Source organism: Anabrus simplex, chromosome 13 (genome assembly GCF_040414725.1).
Source record: "Anabrus simplex isolate iqAnaSimp1 chromosome 13, ASM4041472v1, whole genome shotgun sequence".
In the NCBI taxonomy this organism is placed as follows: Eukaryota; Metazoa; Arthropoda; class Insecta; order Orthoptera; family Tettigoniidae; genus Anabrus; species Anabrus simplex.
In genome coordinates, this window is record NC_090277.1 from 90,903,691 (window position 1) to 90,923,102 (window position 19,412).

The window sequence follows — 19,412 nt, forward strand, 5'->3', positions numbered from 1 at the left end:
CACATAATGGCATTCGTCATATCCTAGCACCACCTTTTCACCCTCAATCTAATGGTGAAGCTGAACGCTTCGTACAAACATTTAAAAGAAGTATGAAGAAAGCTGTCTCTTCAGGCTTACATAAAGACCAAGCCTTGCTCCAACTCTTAAATAACTACAGAACTCTACCCGGCGCTGATAATATCACTCCTGCACAGAAGCTCCATGGACGACCTCACAGAACTTTACTTTCTCTGTTACAGCCTCTTCCGGCCCAGCATAAGACATCACCAACGAAGTTCTCCCTCAACGACAAGGTCTACACCAGGACATTCAAATCCAACCCACTCTGGATACCTGGAGTCATCTGCAGATCTTTGGGTCATCGTCTATACGAGATACAGACTACGGAGAAACGTATCTGCCGCCATCAAGATCAGATACGTCTGCGCTACCGCCCCTGTCCAGCTATTGATGCTATTGCTAAACCTGATAAATCTATTGCTGAACGCGCTTTAGATCATTTAATAACAATGGGTTCCTTTCAGGACGAGACAGCGCCACTCCGCCCAGTTCCAGCTCCGGACAATACAACAGAGAAATCAGCAGCTCCGCCCCAGCATCGCAGTCGCCGCCAGCGCCGCCGCCGTTTCACGCCGTACCGGCGTATTTAGGAGGGGAGGGTGTTGTATGTCCGGCGCTCCCTTTCTCGCTCCACCAGCCAGCTGCACGCGCGCCTGTGTATCATTCTGCTAGCTTCGACGCGCAGCCCTCAGTGCGCGTGCCTGACCATCGAGTGTACTATAAATAGGAGCTCCCTGCCAGCTCACTTGCCCACTTGCCCCCCGGTGTCCAGCTCCAGAATACACCCTACGTCGAGCACGGAGGCTACTCCTCTTGAAAATGTGCTTCGACCAGGTGGACTGAATTTCTGGCAGTACGAGGTTTCACCTCTGGTCACCGCTCCCTTACCTGTTTCCGCTGCCTATGTACCGTAATTCTTTTACAAGCCATTTTCATTCCCTAAGTTATGCAAGCTCCCTTAGTTTCGCTAGGTGGAATTTCTTCAATCAATTGAACTTGCTTTTTAGGAATTCAGGCACTTCAACAAACAAGGACTCTCAAAGACATTTATGTTAGTGTGCCAGATAGTTCTCGACTATCAACGTGTCAATTCACAAAGACTATCTTTTCAAGATAGAAGTGTATATAAAGACTGTAAACCTGTACATATTGTATAAAGACAGACTTTTCTCAAGATTCAATATTCCTTCTTGCTTCAAAATAAATTTCAGTTATTTGTGTAAATATCATAAAGTGAAGCAATAAAAGTTGTGATTTGTAAATTTCAATCTTTGGTTACAACAAAGTGCTTACCGTGAGAACTGAAGGAATACTGGTGAGGACTACGGTCCCTCTCACGTTTCCTTCTGGAGGTGGGAGAAGCACCACGAACATACAACATCTCATCTTCATCCACGTCTTCATGATCATCACGCCTCCGTTCATAACCATTCTCTTTATCAGGAACGTCTTCCTCCTCATCGTCAAAGACGTTAGCCCATATGTGATTCCTCTTGCGGACCTGTACAGGCTGGAACAATATGTCCTCTTGTTACGAATGATTTAATATTAAACATTAAGCACTGCACTAAACATTAGAGTAGAGAATAAAAGCTAAAACAGAAACATTACTAGCATAAATATTTCACTTCCTAAGAAGTTCCAGGAGTTCAATCTCAAGATAAGCGAACTCAAAACAGTAGTGATAGCAATGAACAGAGAGGGATGACCAGCAAACATCATGCTAGGAACCCATCCACTAGAAAGTGTGGAAAGCTTTAAGTACCTCAGCAGTGTAATATCTCAAGATACACTAGCCTCAAAGGAGGTGGCAAATAGAGTGCAGAAGAGCTCTCACTTTTACCAGCAAGTACGAACACTCCTCCGGGATCCCAAAGTACCAACAAAATCAAAGCTGGTGATGTTCAATCAGTACTTCATACCATCTTAACCTATGGTATTGAAATCTGCATCCTTACCAAGAAAGACTCCTCAAGGTTGCAGGCATCCGAGATGAAGATCCTTACGTCCACAATTCAAAAAACGAAATTATACAAGTTAAGGAATGATGTGGTTAGGAAGGAAGTTGGGATTGTTACATCATTGTTAGATCGGGTCAGCATGTCCAGACTGAGGTGGTTTGGGCATGTAACGAGGATGGATCCAACAAGGACAACATATGTTAACTTGGAGAGACATGTGGCAGGGAAACGGATGGTGGGAAGACCAAGAACCCATTGGATGGACATTGTAAAGATGGACATTGCAGATCAGGGAAGGACACTGGAGGACGTCATTAACAACAGAACGTATCTCAATAATGTAGTACGGAAATATTTAAAATAGTTATATTTGAATCAGCCTTGTCGATACATTAATGAGGGAAAATTATTTATTAAACCAAACATGTTTCAGGAATTCAACCATCAGAAAAATCACAGAATATTGAAAATCATAGAAATGGTTGAATTCCTGAAACATGTTTGGTTTAATAAATAATTTTCCTTAATTAATAAGTGTATCGACAAGGCTGATTCAAATATAACTATTTTAAATATTTCTGTACTACATTCAAACTAGTCAATACCGATCAAACATTCATTTTAACCTATCATGGTTAAGTTTATCAACAGTATCTCAATAAGACAGAATGGAAGAGGCTCGTCAGCAGTACCTGGGAAACTGGAACTGTAAAATGATGATGATGATGATGATGATGATGAAGAATAAAAATAATCCAGGACACCAGACCATGACAAATGTTTTTAAATCTAGGAGCCAGCACTCAAACCTAGGAGCCAGGTAATTTTTTAGTAGTACTCGCATCGTTAACATATTGGTGTCTAGCTTTCTGAAAAATAAAACATGCTAGTAATAGCAATAAGTATTGTGATTTTACAGTTTTATACACTACAACAGATTAAGACTATTAGTCTGACAAGTTAACATATAATTTAATTGACAAATTGACAAATAAATTGCAATGCCTATGTATACATTACAGTGTATTAGGGGACTAGTTTCGACCCTGTGTGGGTCATCATCAGCCTAAATAAGGTACACTTTTTATATGTTGATATTCAGGAACACTATTTTTTTTGTCGTAAATTGATAAAATTAATCAAATGAGCAAAATGTGTAATGTGATAAGATGTGTATAAAATGGTGAAATGCATGAAATGTTATCCGAGATAAAATTATATCATGGTACTGATCAATAGATAGTGAAATGTTAAAGTTTATATTGCAGTGAGATTATAAATATAGTACCACATTGATTATTTACAATAATGGTTGAAATATTACATTTTATATATACATTAAAAGTGCCTAGTGATAAGGTATAAAATGCCAGTCTGAATATAAAGTCCAGATGCTTCTAGTGAATTCTATCATTCCGTTACGTCTTCTGTCAAATATTATATATATGTTATGAACAACATTGGCGCAGTATTAATGATTCAGAAAATGTATGCAGGCTGAATATAAGCGACTACTTATCACACAAAGAGTTCTGCATATGATGAGAGGTGAAATTCCCAATCCAAGGTGGAACCAATGGAACCTGATGATAACAGAAAATTAAATTAACACGAGGTTCTTTAAGAAAGGGAGAAAAACGAAGAAAAAGAGTACTCACCTTACGCGGCAATGTGATCGACCTGACCGGTAGTGTGCAACTGGGTGAAGACTGTGTTGGGAATGGCAAGGAAAGCAGGAGGGTAAGAGGTTGGTAAGGGCAGGAGCTACCAGGCGGAGTGGGTAGCGTGGGGTAAGGTGTAAATGGAGGAATGGGGAGTAGGCGAGGAACTTAAGGCTAGGCCGTAGGATGCGAGAGTGATGGTAATTGTCTTGACGAAAGAACTTTAATTAAATTTAAGAACGAGTTCTGATCGGCTAAATTGTTTTTCCACTGCTGTCATCAACAGAGAAGCCTTGCAAACAATCCCCAATGGCTTCCGGACATTTGGTAAAAGGTAATAGAGTTTGCGGGTGACTACACTGAAAGAATGTAATGCAATCATACTTGATATTACAAGATATTAAAATCATTTCGTATTGACGGTTGTCACTTTACAAAGGAAATTTAATATGTCCTCCTATTCAATACATACACATCTCTTATCATTAGATGGAGTAATAATTGTAGTTTAATTTAATTGTAACACACTGCAAGTTTTAGGTAATAGGTCCACAAACTCGCCATAATTACTTATTGTTTTAATTCCGTCATGTCTCATTTCTTTTCTTTATTATGTTTTAACATATTTTAAGCATCAATTATGTAAAAAAACTTTAACCTGTTTTCACTGAAGATGCCTCAAACGAGCTGAAACATGTTTGACCATTATTTCTCCATCTAATGATGGAGATGTGTATGTACCGAATAGGACGACATATTAAATTTTCTTTGTAAAATGATACTTGTTAGTTCTTTTTTAAAAGTAGCTTTACGTCACGCCAACACAGTTCTTATGGCGACGATGGGAGAGGAAAGGGCTGAGAGTGGAAGGAAGTAGCCGTGGCCTTAATTAAGGTACAGCCCCACCATTTGCCTGGTGTGAAAATGGGAAACCACGGAAAACCATCTTCAGCACTGAAGAAAATGTGAAGGAGACAAATGAGAAATATGGGACAAAAAGGAGGTGAAGGTTATTTTGTTTTTTTAGAAGCTCACCAAGATCTGGCAGAACAGGGCAATTACAAACAGTACAACGAACCACCTTGTTGAAACACTTATGTTTTCCCGTCTTCTTATATGGTTGCGAAAAATGGACTCTCAAGGCCAGAGACAAGCTGTGTATTGATGCATTTGAACTTTGGTGCTGTCGCAGAATGTTACGCATAAAATGGACTGAAAAAGAACTACTGTGTCCATTACCAAAGAACTTAACATCTCCAAGTGCCTTTTTTTCCAGCATCAACCAAAAATTCCTCCAGTTCCTTGGACATATTGTGAGAAGTGATGGGGAATACATAGAAGAATTAATCATAGAAGGGAAGCTTGAGAGCACGAGACTGTGGGGATAGACCAAATCCAGAAGATAACCGGTTTATCTTCAGCAGGCTTTAAGACAAGCTGGTAAGCGTTCGGGGTGGTGATGCTTAGTTCATCTGGCCACGATAGTCAGCAACAAGTCCAACAACTTGCGATGACGAAGACTTTAGTTCTTCAGTCTAGATATACGAAATGGTAAGATCAGAAGAAAGATGAATACTCACCTCAGTTGCACTAACTGGTTCCATTATGTGTTCCTTGCCTTGGCATCCACTCCATTAAAGGATGTGCGAGAGCTGATAACTTCTCAGTTACACATCATTTTCACACCGCACGGACTCTTGACGGTTTGCACCAAACTACATTATTTGGGCTGCTTTCTGGATTTGTTAGGGCCTGCATGAAACAGAATGATGAAAGCAATTATTACTCCTGAAATTATAATTGATTAATGATGATGTTTGTAGTTTAAAGGGGTCTAACATCTAGGTCATCAGTCCCTAATGATACATGACGAAGCGCAAAGGTAAAGATATCAAAATTCTAAAATCCATCCACTGATTAGAATTCAAAAAGATGATGAAAAATGATTATGGAGTTAAAACAATCAGTGGATCCGATCGCACGCTCCACCTTCCCATAATATAACTTAAAACAATGGTATAAAATGAACAAGGGACTGCTTCCAAAACAAAATCATACTTCGATGCTTGTTGTCCAAAGGGGTAGAAAAATCCAGGTCACCGGCCCCTCATAATGGTACTAATCACAGGCTACGTATACCCATGGTGTATCACACATTATGGTAAAACGCACATGTAACAAAGATCCACGGATTTCCTCACAGGCAATGCAAACCCATGGTGTTCTTCACGTAGTGGTGTTAATCGCGGGCAACGTCCAATCCCGTGATGTTCCTCACCTAGTGGTACTAATCAGAGGCAACGTAGACCAATGGTGTTCCTCATATAGTGGTACTACTCATAGGTAACACAAGCCCATTCTGAGTACAGGGGAACCAACACATTCCAGCTCAGCACTCTGAACCTTCCCGCGCTAGGCACTAGTCTATGCAGCCAAGCGCCCACTCCCCTGCCTCGTGGGTGCACACAATGGTGCTAATGACAGGCAATGCCCAGACTCGTGGTGTTCCTCACATAATAGTAATACTCCTATGTAACGTAGACCAATTGCGTTCCTCACATGGTGGTACTAATTGCAAGTAACATCGACCTATAGTGCTCTTCACGTATTGGTACTAATCACAAGTATTCTCATGGTTCTAATTCCATCACCCTTTGGTTACCCCTTTCAATTGCCCCTTATGGCAGGGAGGGGATACCGCGGGTGTATCCTTCGCCTGCGTCCCCTACCAAAAGGGGGATCCTGAATTTATATCTGAACAGATGTTTGCAGGAAACAAGGGGGTTGTACCTTACAAGGAGACTCTGCGAATGTGTCCTCATCGATTTCAGAATACATGCAGGCTACGGCAAGAACTTTCACTGGTTCAAATTACAAGGCAATTGCTACCCACTTAAAAAAAAAAAAGAAGAATATTTTGAGTGTGCTTCAAAAGACCATCACGTGATACATTACCACAATGAAAGCGCAGTACAACAAGCAAGCTCTCTATTCCACAGGCTTGTAATCCATGGATCGATTCTCACCTCTGCAATGTTATTTTTAAAACTGTTGTTTGTTTTAATATTCAATTTGTATATTATTTGCATTACAAGCAGATAAAACATCAATGTGCAGTAATATATATTTAACAGTAGGTTGGCTAAGGTGAATATTTCATCTCTGTTTGGTATCACAATGGAATCAACAGTATTTGTCTTTTTTTATTTTATTTTTGGTTAAAGTATTGCGATCAAAACATTCACAAAATCTTTTCCACTTGCCTTCAATGATATAGCTGTTAAATCAAACAATCAATACTGATCTGCATTTAGGACAGTCGCCCAGGTGGCAGATTCCCTACCTGTTGTTTTCCTAGCCTTTTCTTAAATGATTTCAAAGAAATTGGATATTTATTGAACATCTCCCTTGGCAAGTTATTCCAATCCTGAACTCCCCTTCCTATAAAGGGATACTTGACCCAATTTGTCCTCTTGAATTCCAACTTTATCTTCATATTGTGATCTTTCCTACTTTTAAAGACACCACTCAAACTTATTCGTCTACTAATGTCATTCCACGCCATCTTCCCGTTGACAGCTCAGAACATACCATTTAATACCAATATAGTTTGTTTTTTTTTTTTGCTAGGGGCTTTACGTCGCACCGACACAGATAGGTCTTATGGCGACGATGGGATAGGAAAGGCCTAGGAGTTGGAAGGAAGCGGCCGTGGCCTTAATTAAGGTACAGCCCCAGCATTTGCCTGGTGTGAAAATGGGAAACCACGGAAAACCATTTTCAGGGCTGCCGATAGTGGGATTCGAACCTACTATCTCCCGGATGCAAGCTCACAGCCGCGCGCCTCTACGCGCACGGCCAACTCGCCCACCAATATAGTTAGTCTGTTATTGGACATTATAAATTTTCCAGCTAACTCATTCCTGGTTGCCAGCGTTTCACCCCAGTGTGCTAAGTTGGGTTCATCAGTTGGTAAATAGCACACTTACCAAGACGCATAGCTAGTGTATACCGTGGAGGCCACTGCATAGGCTACTTGGGGCCACCGGCAGTGTCAATGCACTACGAGAGATTTTGCCTCATCAATGTTTGAAATTAAAATTGTAAATTGAGTCATATGAGAGTGTTTATATTATTACTGGTAACATGTGTGCTTGTCTTCCAATTGGAGCGTGGCTGAAGATGACCCAATATATATGGGGTCAAAACTAGTCCCAGTTTTATAAGACAATATAAATTCTAATGGTACTGAATAGGTGGACTCTTCCTACGTTTTGATAGTGATCAATTGTCAATGCGGATCATAATGAAATTCATAACTTACGACAACTGTAACTCATCATGAGTAATACGAGTATTAATTAGCTATTTTGTAACTGATAACTGTCAATATGGATCACAATTAAATTTATAATGATTTGTAATGACCAATAATAACCTTCCATTCCTGATTCTTAGAATCAAATATTTGAGTGAAATATTGGTACACACTAAAGGTCTGCATTCCCCATTTGCGGTTGGTCGAATGAAGGTAGTCGCATAGTTACGTCCTGCTCCGCTAGTGAGCGTGACCTGTCCAACCGGTTGACGCTCAACAGTCTGAGCGAACACACCACATTCGGTCAGACTGACTCACATTCGCAGTCATTACGACATTCGTAGTGAACATAGAACAGGAGTCTAAAGACAGGGTGAAAGCAAAACCTGAGAGAAGCAATATGGATTATGAAATTAGAAAAGGATGAAGAGCGAAGTGTGGAAATACTTCTTACTAGTAAAAACTGCGAATGGTCAACATGCAGCATATATGCCATGTAAATGTTGAGCTTCCTTATTGATGTTGGTATCTACTACCTCAGTTATGAATGCACAAGTGTGTAGTAAAGTTTGGCCAAATACATCAAATATAGTACCATATGATATCAAACAAAACATTACACAGAAGTGAGTCAAAATGTGTGCAACAGATCTGTCCCTTTATGGTCGTTTCAAGAATAGATTCCTAGATCTATGCCAGAAATGAGTATATGGACGAACAAATGTTGCCAATATTCCTATAACAACAATTTATTTATTAAATGGTCGCCATTCTGATGACAATCGCCTTGCATAGAGGAAAAATAACAGCACAGAATATCCAAGACTTGCTCTGCTAGCAAAGAAAATATTGTTTATTCCAACCTCCAATGATGCAAGTGAAAGAAATTTCAGTTCAGCTGCTAATCTTATTAGTGAAGAAAGGAGCTCGCTTAATCAAGATATCTATTACAGAACTATTTAAAATAGTTTTACTTGAGTCCGCCTTGTCAATACACCTTATAACGAAAGAAAACTATTTATTTTTCCATACAGTTAAGAACTGACCACTGATGAAGGGAATGGATGACTTCCCGAAACATGTATGGTAAAATAAATAGTTTTCTTTCATTATAAGGTGTACTGACAAGACGGACTCAAGTAAAACCATTTTAAATAGTTCTGTAATTGATTCAGACAAGTCAATACGGATCAAACAACAATATTAACCTATCATGGTTAAGTTTTTTTTTTTTTTTTTTTTGCTATTTGCTTTACGTTGCACCGACACAGATAGGTCTTATGGCAACGATGGGACAGGAAAGGCCTAGGAATGGGAAGGAAGTGGCCGTGGCCTTAAGGTACAGCCCCAGCAATTGCCTTGTGTGAAAATGGGAAACCACGGAAAACCATCTTCAGGGCTGCCAACAGTGAGGTTCGAACTCACTATCTCCCAGATGCGAGCTCACAGCTGCGCGCTCCCATGGTTAAGTTTATCAACAGTAATCAAGATATAGTAAGTGATGCTCTCTTGATTCATTCTGTGCTAAAACAGACAACACAATAATGATGAATGTTTGTGATGATGTGAAATACAGTACAAGTTAATGTTCCATGTCTACTAACGTGACAAGTTTATCTCACAGTGTTTATAGTAAGTTTGTAATGACACTAATGACATTAATTCAATGCACATTTCGTTAAAATATTTACACGGTGTCCAACATTTTACAGATGTGCCAACTTTCAAAATTAAAAAATCAGAAGATTCTTTTTTGCAGCCATATCCTGACATGTTAGCACACATCATTGATGACGTAACTTTGAATAATATTTAACACATTATATTACTCGATTATGTTATTTCTCTTATTAATACTGAAATACAGCATGTATCTGAGCTTTAGACCACATGACTTCACTGTAACTGCCCTAGGTCTCTTCATAAATTTCTGAACTAGATTTATACTCAAAGCACTGGCCTTGTTGAATGGGTTTTAAGGTTTAATTTTTTCCAAAATTATTTTTTGGGAAGCTTTGACCTGAATTGAGCTTGTGACCTTGTAAAAACGATAAAATATAGTCTCACAGTTGTCACTGCTATGTGGAAATGGTGAAATAGCATCACGTTACACATTCTGTCATATTTATTAAGAACACCACCAGCTGATTGCATCTGTCTTGCAGTGCCCGCTGAACATTAATTCTCTCCAGCTACTTAAAGAATGAGAAAAACCTGAGATTTTCAAAAAAAATACAGGAATACTAAGTCTGTTCTCATAATCGGGAGATATGTCTCTGCGATCAGGAGAGAGGGAGGAAGGGTCAAAAAAGGGTCTCTTCCACTTAAATCGGGGAAATTGGCACGATTGATTTTATAATCAGACACTCTTCCTTCCTCGGTCATTTTAAGTTTGACATAGATGTTGATTCCCATAGGGAACCTGAAATATTAGTCCCGAATGAGTAAATTTATAATACCAATATAGTTGGTCCATTATTGGACATTATAAATTTTCCAGCACACTGGTGGGGCGACAAACTACATTGGTATAATTTTAAGTTTGTTCATCATAACTTCGTTGATACTGTCCGTAAGCGCATCAACTGCCTCACCTCAGACTACACGCTGCTAGCCAATCCCCTCAAGATCGACCGCATGAGTCGTTTGCAGACCTTTAGTACACGCCAAGATGACAGCTAGCCAGTCAGATGGCCTGCAGATACTGAGTGTCAAGTATTCAACATGATGATATCCTCAGCCACATTGCTTGGCTTTCTTTACCTAGTCCACTGCCTCTCATATCAGACAGCTCCTTAGTCGGTCTCAGGAGTCTGAGTGAATCCCACTCCAGCCCTCAGTCCAGGAATCAAACCAGGGTAAGAGGCAGGCATGCTATCCCTACACAACAGGCTGGATTGCCAAGTTTTTCTCAACAAAATCAGGACTCTCTTGCAAATGAGGCTGATGTTTGGGAACCTATATAATACCCGTATACGATGTACAGTCGCCTTTTTTTTGTTTCTAATGGTTACAATACAATCCGTCAATACGGAATGATTTTAATATCTTGTAATGTTATAGATGAAATTGTATAGGAGACAAAGGAAGCATATGGGAATAAGGAGGGAATAAGCAGGCGATATTGTGATCTCGGTAACAAACAAGACCAACTTGATGCACTGAACAAAAAAATTGAAAAGTATGGTATGAAAATAAGAGCAGAGAAAAGCAAGGCCATGGTGATACCAAGAGGAGAAAGACAAGCGAAAGGCATTGTGAAAATTGGTGGTCAAAGCCTTCAATTGTTGACAGTTTCAAATACCCAGAGAGTGAATTAATGCAGAATACAAGGCTGCACGTGGAGGTTACGAAGAGGGTGCAATGCATTCTACCAGAGTGTAAGAAACCTTGTCTGGAATAAGGAAGTTTAAGCAGATAATGTACAAAATGTATTATGCATCCATAACGACCTATGTGGTGGAGACCTGAACAATGACAAATAGAGAGGAGAGCAGAATTCAAGCCAGCGAAATGAAATATTTAAGAAGTATGATAGGAAAGACAAGGAAAAACAGTGAGAAACGAAGATTTTAGAAAAGAGGTGATAATGGTAAAATGTAAATGAGAGAACTGACAGGAAGAAAATAAGATGGCTTGGACATCTAAAGAGGAATGAGAGTGAGAGCTAGAACAAAATGGATCGATTCAATGAAGAGGAGTGCAAAAGAAGATACTTGGACTGGGTCAAAATGATGGAAGAGGAATGGTGGAAGGAGAGAGGGAGATGGAGAAGTGCCATAAATGCCCCAACACAGCAGAAGCTGGATAAGGAGAAAGGAGGAGGTTCTGAAATGATAAATACAGCCTGATATAACTAGTCATAGAAGGCACGAAAGAAAGGAAACAAAGGCAGAGTGAAGAAAACCTGGACATGGAACTACCGACAAAAATTCTTTGCTCATGATTTGGAAACTCCAAAACAGGAAACACAAAGTAAGAAGAATTACTCTACGGAGGTTAGCCAAGCTTTGGTATGATGGCCCCAGAAGAAAAAAAAAAATTAAGTATTTATAAGAAGTTTTATGCACAGTTAACAAGATGATGAGTAACCCCTCTACAGCACCTGCCAGTCAATGGAAATAGTCGTAGTTTTCAACTGATGGAAAAGTAATAATGTAAATTTTCACTTCTCTTAATGTTTACAACCGCTCCTTCCAAATCACTTTCCCTGGGTTAAGGAATTTGGAAGGAAGGTATTAATGAACGAATGAAGTGAATGAATGGATTTAAAGTAGTTCCTTTATTTAAGCGTACAATATTAAAATTAAGGATACCGAGCTTGATAGCTGCAGTCGCTTAATTGCAGCCAGTATCCAGTATTCGGGAGATAGTGGGTTCGAATCCCACTGTCGGCAGCCCTGAAGATGGTTTTCTGTGGTTTCCCATTTTCACACCAGGCAAATAATGCTGGGGCTGTACCTTAATTACGGCCACGGCCGCTTCCTTCCCACTCCTAGCTCCTTCCTGTCCCACTGTCGCCGTAAGACCTGCCTGTGTCTGTGCAATGTAAAGCAACTTGCAAAAAGAAAAAAATTAAGGATATTATTATTCATTGTAATTTTATATATATTTTTATTACAAAGTGGTTAAGCATAAGAGAGGGCTTTGAGCTCTAACTTTACCACAAATAAAGGCACTGAAGCATTTATTTATTTATCTATCTTACCCTCTGATGCAAAGTGAAACTGTGTGTTATGTAACTCATACTTTAACTATTCACTTTACACCCAGAGAGTTGGCCGAGCAGTTAGGGGCACACAGCACTGAGCTTGCAATCGGGAGATACTGGGTTCAAACCCTACGTCAGCAGCACTGAAGATGGTTTTCCGTGGTTTCCCATTTTCACACCAGGCAAATGCTGGGGCTGTATGTTAATTAAGGCAACAGCCACTTCCTTCCTACTCCTAGTGCTTTCCTATTCCATCGTCATAAGACCTATCTGTGTCGATGCGACGTAAAACAAATAGTAAAAAAAAAAAGAAAGAAAGAAAGAAAGAAAGAAAGAAAGAAAGAAAGAAAGAAAAAGGTCACTTCATCTGAAGTGATTCCACGACAAACTGATTCATACCCATGTCTTCATAGAATATATTCACTCCCAAGTTAGCTCAAGTAATTCAGAAGATGGTTCGACTGAGTAATTAATTATATCAACGTACGCGGTAAGACATCAGATGAGGTCACAGCACCAGCTGAAAAAATTGGCAGACAGAAAACAAAATATGGTAGTTTATGGATTATTTTAAGCACTTTAAAATATTCCTCCTGAACGTAGATAACTTGCTGAAAACTTGATGACAGAATGTTATTCTTTAACATTTTCAAAACTTGAATTTCTTTTAAAATATATTGATGATGGTACAAATGTAATCAGAGCACTTCACTTTCCTTATTAAATTAGTTGCAAACCAAAATACGTTAACCTGTGTTTGGTAAGGAACATGCTTAATGTTATGGTGGGTGTTCAGCCCGAAGGCTGGTTTGATCCTCCACAGCTCTGCCAACAGCTGTCATGGATAGCCTAGGTGTCACTGAGGAGGCACACTAGGGAAATGAGAAGTGGCGTAGTTTCCCGTTGCTTTCCTCATCGGACCAGAAGTTGGTATTAAATATCAGTCTGCCAATCCCACTGAAATGCATGCAGCAACTGACCCTATGAGTGGTATTTTCACACCATTCATAACAGGGACTTGTACAAGGAATGGTATTTCTAGCACTGCTCATACCTTGGTCACTTTCATATTGTCAAAGCCAAGGATGAGACCGAGACAGGTCAAAGAAAGTAACAAATTTATTCTAGCCCATACTAGAAGACATAGCGCACTGTAAACACTAAATCTCGCCAGCAAAGGCATAATGTTGTGTACAGTGTGTTAAAGCAATACAATGTCAATCTCTGAAATGAGGCCATTTCTTGTGTTCCTAATGGCTGCAGAGCAGTTCTGATTGTCTCCGATAGAGCTCGCCACCATGTGTGGCCCCCTGCTGAAAAACAATGAAACCGCAGAGTTTGAAAATGATGTGTCATGGAGTGTACCGGATGTACTTGCAGTATCCGCACTGTAACTATCCAATAGTCTTGTCACTAACCAACACCATCACAGGGGACACTAGAGGCCCATGGGCCACTTGGTACGAGGTGTAACGAAATGAAACGATAATTATAACTTCAAAATGTATCCACCGACTAGAAACTAAAACAAAGATGATGAAAAATAACCATGAATCCAAAATAATCAGTGAATCCAATTCACAATGCCTTATTTTCTGAGATGAAGCTTGTTGTCTGAAGGGGTTCAAAATCCATTTCATCAGCCCCTTATAATGGTACTACTCACTGGTAAAGTAGAACCATGGTATTCCTCATATAGTGGTAGTAATTACCGGCGCCACCCAGACTCGTGGTGTTCCTCATATAGTGGTACTAGACATAGGTAACGTAGACCCATGGTGTTCCTCATATAATGGTACTAGTCACAGGCAACGCCCAGACCTGTGGTGTTCCTCACATAGTGGTACTAAACACAGACAATGCCCAGACTCATGGTGTTCCTGATATAGTGTTACTAATTACAGGTAATGTACACCCATGGTGTTTCTCATTTAATTGTAGGCTACTACTCACAGGTAATGTAGACCAAGGGTGTTTCTCATATAATGGTACTACTCACAGGTAACGCACAGTGTTCCTCACATAGTGGTACTAAACACAGGTGACGCCCAGATCCATGGTGTTCCTCACATAGTGGTACTGATCACAAACAACACCTGGACCCAGGGTGTTCCTCACATAGTGGTCCTAATTACAGGTAATGTAGACCCAGGGGCCGGCCCCGAGGTGTAGGGGTAGCGTGCCTGCCTCTTACCTGGAGGCCCCGGGTTCGATTCCCGGGCAGGTCAGGGATTTTTACCTGGACCTGAGGACTGGTTCGAGGTCCACTCAGCCTACGTGATTAGAATTGAGGAGCTATCTGACGGTGAGATAGCGGCCCCGGTCTAGAAAGCCAAGAATAACGGCCGAGAGGATTCGTTGTGCTGACCACACAACACCTCGTAATCTGCAGGCCTTAGGGCTGAGCAGCGGTCGCTTGGTAGGCCAAGGCCCCTCAAGGGCTGCAGTGCCATGGGGTTTGGTTTGGTTTGGTAGACCCAGGGTGTTTCTCATATAATGGTACTACTCACAGGTAACGCAGACCTATGGTGTTCCTCATGTAATGGTACTAATCACAGGTAATCTCATGGTTCCAAATCCATCATCTCTTGGGTTGCCCTTACGACAGGCAGGAGCTACCGAGGGTGCATTCTTTTGTCTGTCTCTCCCACCCACAGGGGTTTATATGGTGGTTGTGGTTATTGTTTCCAAAGGAAGTACAACTGGGCTATCATCCTCTCGTAACACTCACTTCAGCAATCACTAACCAGCGTACAATGCTTTCAAACTGATCAATGTGATACAATTAAAGAGGGGCACAATATAAAATGATTTAGGAAGCATGTGACACACTACCTATCCACAGTCATTGAATAGTCGGACAGAAAAAAATCTGCAATGTTAATTCTTCTTTTATGTGCATGCTTCACTGAATGACTAATAAATGGTGACAAAACCAATACAATTTGCTGAACGGTCTCTACATATGGAGATACAGTCGCTAGAGAAACAAGTAACATCTTGTCTCCAAAGTCATAGAGACTTATGATTTTCAAAAGGGGTCAAAGGAAAGCAGAAAGTTATCCTGCAAGAGCTTGACATGCACATGACTCATTATGGTTCCAACTCATGACCTTTAGAGCATTCGCTGATCCTACTTTCATTGTTAGCAATCAATCAATCAATCAATCAATCAATCAATCACCACTGATCTGCATTTAGGACAGTCGCCCAGGTGGAATATTCTCCATCTGTTGTTTACCTAGTCTTTTCTTAAATAACTGTAACGAATTTGTAAATATATTGGGTAAATTATTCCAATCCCTAACTCCTCTTCTTGTAAATGAATATTAGTCCCTAATATGTCCTCCTGAATTCCAACTTTACCTATTCATCTACTGTCATTTCACGCCATCTCTTGATTGACAGCTCAGAACATACCACTCTCCCACATCTTACCAACACAAAGTATGCAACATTTTCATAACGCTACTCTCTTGTTGGAAATCACCCAGAACAAATCAAGCTGCTTTTCTTTGGATTCTTTTTCCAGTTCTCGAATCAAGTAATCATGGTGAGGGTCCCATATATTGGAACCATACTCTAACTGGGTCTTACCAGAGACTTGTTTCAAAAGGAAGTACAAGTGGATCATCACTCTAATGAGATGGAGAAAAAGGAAAGAGTTCTGACTCTTTGAAAAAGGAGATTATTGACAAAAGAGATCGAAAGGCCACAAGGGGCATGATAGTTAATTACAGTTCAAAGATACCAAAAAATATCACAAAGGAGAGGTGTACACCTAATTTAGATATTAAAATATTTTGAGAGCAGGGCAACTAGAAAGTTTGAATTCATTTGGTGCATACAATATCCAGGGCCGACAAGTTGCTCCGATACTAACAAACCCTTATGTTATTCATGTGTTTTGTTTGGTAGACAACATAAGTACTCTGAAAAGGGCAAGAATAATATAGTTGAGAGTCTGAGCTAAGTCAGCAATCGCCACTGAGAAAAAGCTTGTGAAGGAGCTGACGTCCGACCAACTATTCAAGGACACTAGTACAGATATTTTGCCACCAAGGAAATTAAAAATATGGATCTGACCCTACACAAGAATTTAGGGCAAGGCTTTCTGCCTATAGATTTACTGATAACTAGCTTCGCCACTGCATATCACAATACGTATGTTCAGAAATAGACCAAATCAGTTAAATATCTATAGTCCAAACTGTATACCTGGGCCACCATTCTGTAACTCTCTTTGAAAACAAATGGGTTTCTTATCCCATTACTTAATTTTACTTTCAAAACAATCAACATGATTTCTTGTTCAACTATGGAAAAGGAGGAAGTCTTCAGCTATCAAGCCACAATTATTCATTACTATTTGGAATATATGCCAATCTCAATCACCACAAATGACAATCATGAGTTTAAAATATCATATCTACTTACTTTATTTCATCTACTTCCTCTGCCCACCATCCCTTCACAACATTATAAAATGGGAAGATATTAATGACAACAATAATAACCGAAATCAACAGAAGAATTAATTTACATTAAAGCAACATTATTACTGCCTCAAGATATTAGATTGGTTGTGATGGAGATTCATGTTTACAAAATATTCTTTGTATTTTATTTCCAAAACTGAACTTAAAAAATGTCACATATCCAATCACAAGTTATAATCCCAACTATGCTTTACGAAAGAACGCACAGTTCAACAATAATTCAACTGGAAACCCACCCACAATCCAAACCTCCATGCAGCCTAATGCAAAATGTCAACATACGTCTTGGTACAACATAGTATTGAACCGCTGTCTTGTGCTAAAACTTCATACAGATGTGTGCATGTAAAATCGACATGAACTACAACACCGCGATGAACCCATATCCTAACCACTATCCCCGGAGTAACCTAACCTGACGATTCGATTCATTCATAATTTATTAAAAACCGAATTTGGAATTGTAAATTCAAAACTATTATTATGAAATCAATTTACATGAACAGTAATAGACAATCTAATACTTTACGAAATATAATAATTGCCTTATAAAGTTACAGCAAATAACGCAAACAATGAATCTCTAAAATGCTACTTGTCACTACGATTCCTTTCCTACCATTTCAAAACGAGGCTTGAATAAGGTGGGAAAAGTACACATTCACAGCGACTGAGTTATACGGAAGTAAACGAGTATGCACTTACTCCCGCCTATAGGGTCCTCTGCTAAATATAAAACAGTTCACATCCCGCGTAGAAATGCATGCAATTTCAAATGCGCCTAAAAATGAAGTTCATCATAACTTAGTACCACTGCAGACATACAATATAATTAATGGGAGAGATTGAGCACAGCCCAAGTGAGCCAGATAACAGAAGACTGGTTTCATTACCTAACAACAAAAGCTGGACGCTCGCGAGAATTGAATATGCTGAAATAGATTTATATGCATTCTAAAGAAGACGAGCCGCACAGTTGACATACAACACAGCTACCGCCTGCACAGAAATCACTGTAAGAGTAGATTTACTCAGTGAACCTAATTCCCTGGCAAAAGTAAAAAAAAAAACTACATTGGAAAACACGCCAAAATCCAAATCAACCGCGTGTTCTAAGAAGAAAAGCAGCATAAGCAAATGCTAGTTCCGCAGAGCTTGTACATATTCTTAAAATTCTACTTCAAAGTATCATCCCAATGAAGAGGCCGAGTTAACATACCAAAGTATATTCGTTCAGGTATTTATTTATTTAAACGTCCGATAAATATGGCTCAATATCAAAATCAGAGCTGGATCATTTCTCTCCTAACGCAAAAGATTTTTTGTATTCAAGGACTGTCATGGAGGATTATTCAGTAGAGACAATTATACTGGTTTCAGCTTTTCAGGATGACACAATATGATTAAAATATAAAGATCTTAACAGGTAAAACTCTCCAGTTGAAATTATATAATTTAATTCATTGTCTTTATTTGCGAATGTAAATGCCTCTCCATCCAAACAGAAGAAGATAATTATTTTGTGATGTTCACACGAACACAGTTTATTGCTAAGATAAACTTAATTAAATAGAAATCGTGTAACCTGGCAACAGCAAGATTATCGTAAAGTCAGAAACAAATAAAGCTGGCTATCGATAAAATTTGCTATCAGAGTCAACTTTGGTTGAATTTTGAAGCTATAGTTGGAATTTGGATTACGAATCTAAAGCAAAGAATATTTAAAGGAATATAAAGCCACCTTGATTTGGCATTGTGGAAGCTACTAATAGAAGTTCGATGCCGGTTATTTTATATTTTTATTTGAGGGTGTCATAATGCAATTTTAATCTAAGAGTGAAAACACGATTAGGTACTGTCATCAGCGCCTATTTCAAACCAGAGTATAAACTAAAAGCGGTAATAGATAGTATAGACAGAGTAATAAATGTTGGGCCGAGCAATGGCATGATTATGTTAACTAGAAACTTTATGTATTTCATGTCGTTGCTTCAACCACAGATATATAGCAAATAGCCTAGTAATGAGCAACAAGAACTGAAGCCAGAAGCTTGTGGCCGCCGCCATCTTACATCATTACACTGTTTCAATGCACTAATAGAAAATCATAGCTGAAATACGAATAGAAACCTGGGAACATCACTTTGAACACATACCGTACTCAACCAACAGCATAAATAGACTGCATACGAATGTCGT

General features: G+C 39.4%; 1 protein-coding gene across 5 annotated transcripts in view; it reads right to left on the minus strand.

Moving 5' to 3' along the window:
• Window positions 1-18,818, minus strand: part of LOC136884992 (cyclin-dependent kinase 12) — an 80,709-nt gene extending 61,891 nt beyond the window's left edge. Inside the window, exons 1-3 of one of the 5 annotated variants that reach the window (XM_067157366.2) lie at window positions 18,799-18,818; window positions 5,266-5,437; window positions 1,357-1,573 (exon numbers count right to left, since the gene is read on the minus strand). In XM_067157366.2, the coding sequence (XP_067013467.2) occupies window positions 1,357-1,573; window positions 5,266-5,289 (241 nt within the window). In that variant the 5' untranslated portion in view covers window positions 5,290-5,437; window positions 18,799-18,818. Of the gene's footprint in view, window positions 1-1,356; window positions 1,574-5,265; window positions 5,438-17,151; window positions 17,783-17,832; window positions 18,083-18,106; window positions 18,309-18,798 lie in introns of those variants that run through there. The other 4 variants (XM_067157362.2, XM_067157363.2, XM_067157364.2 and 1 more) reach the window with 4 other exon arrangements.
• Between the last annotated feature and the right edge of the window lie 594 nt (window positions 18,819-19,412).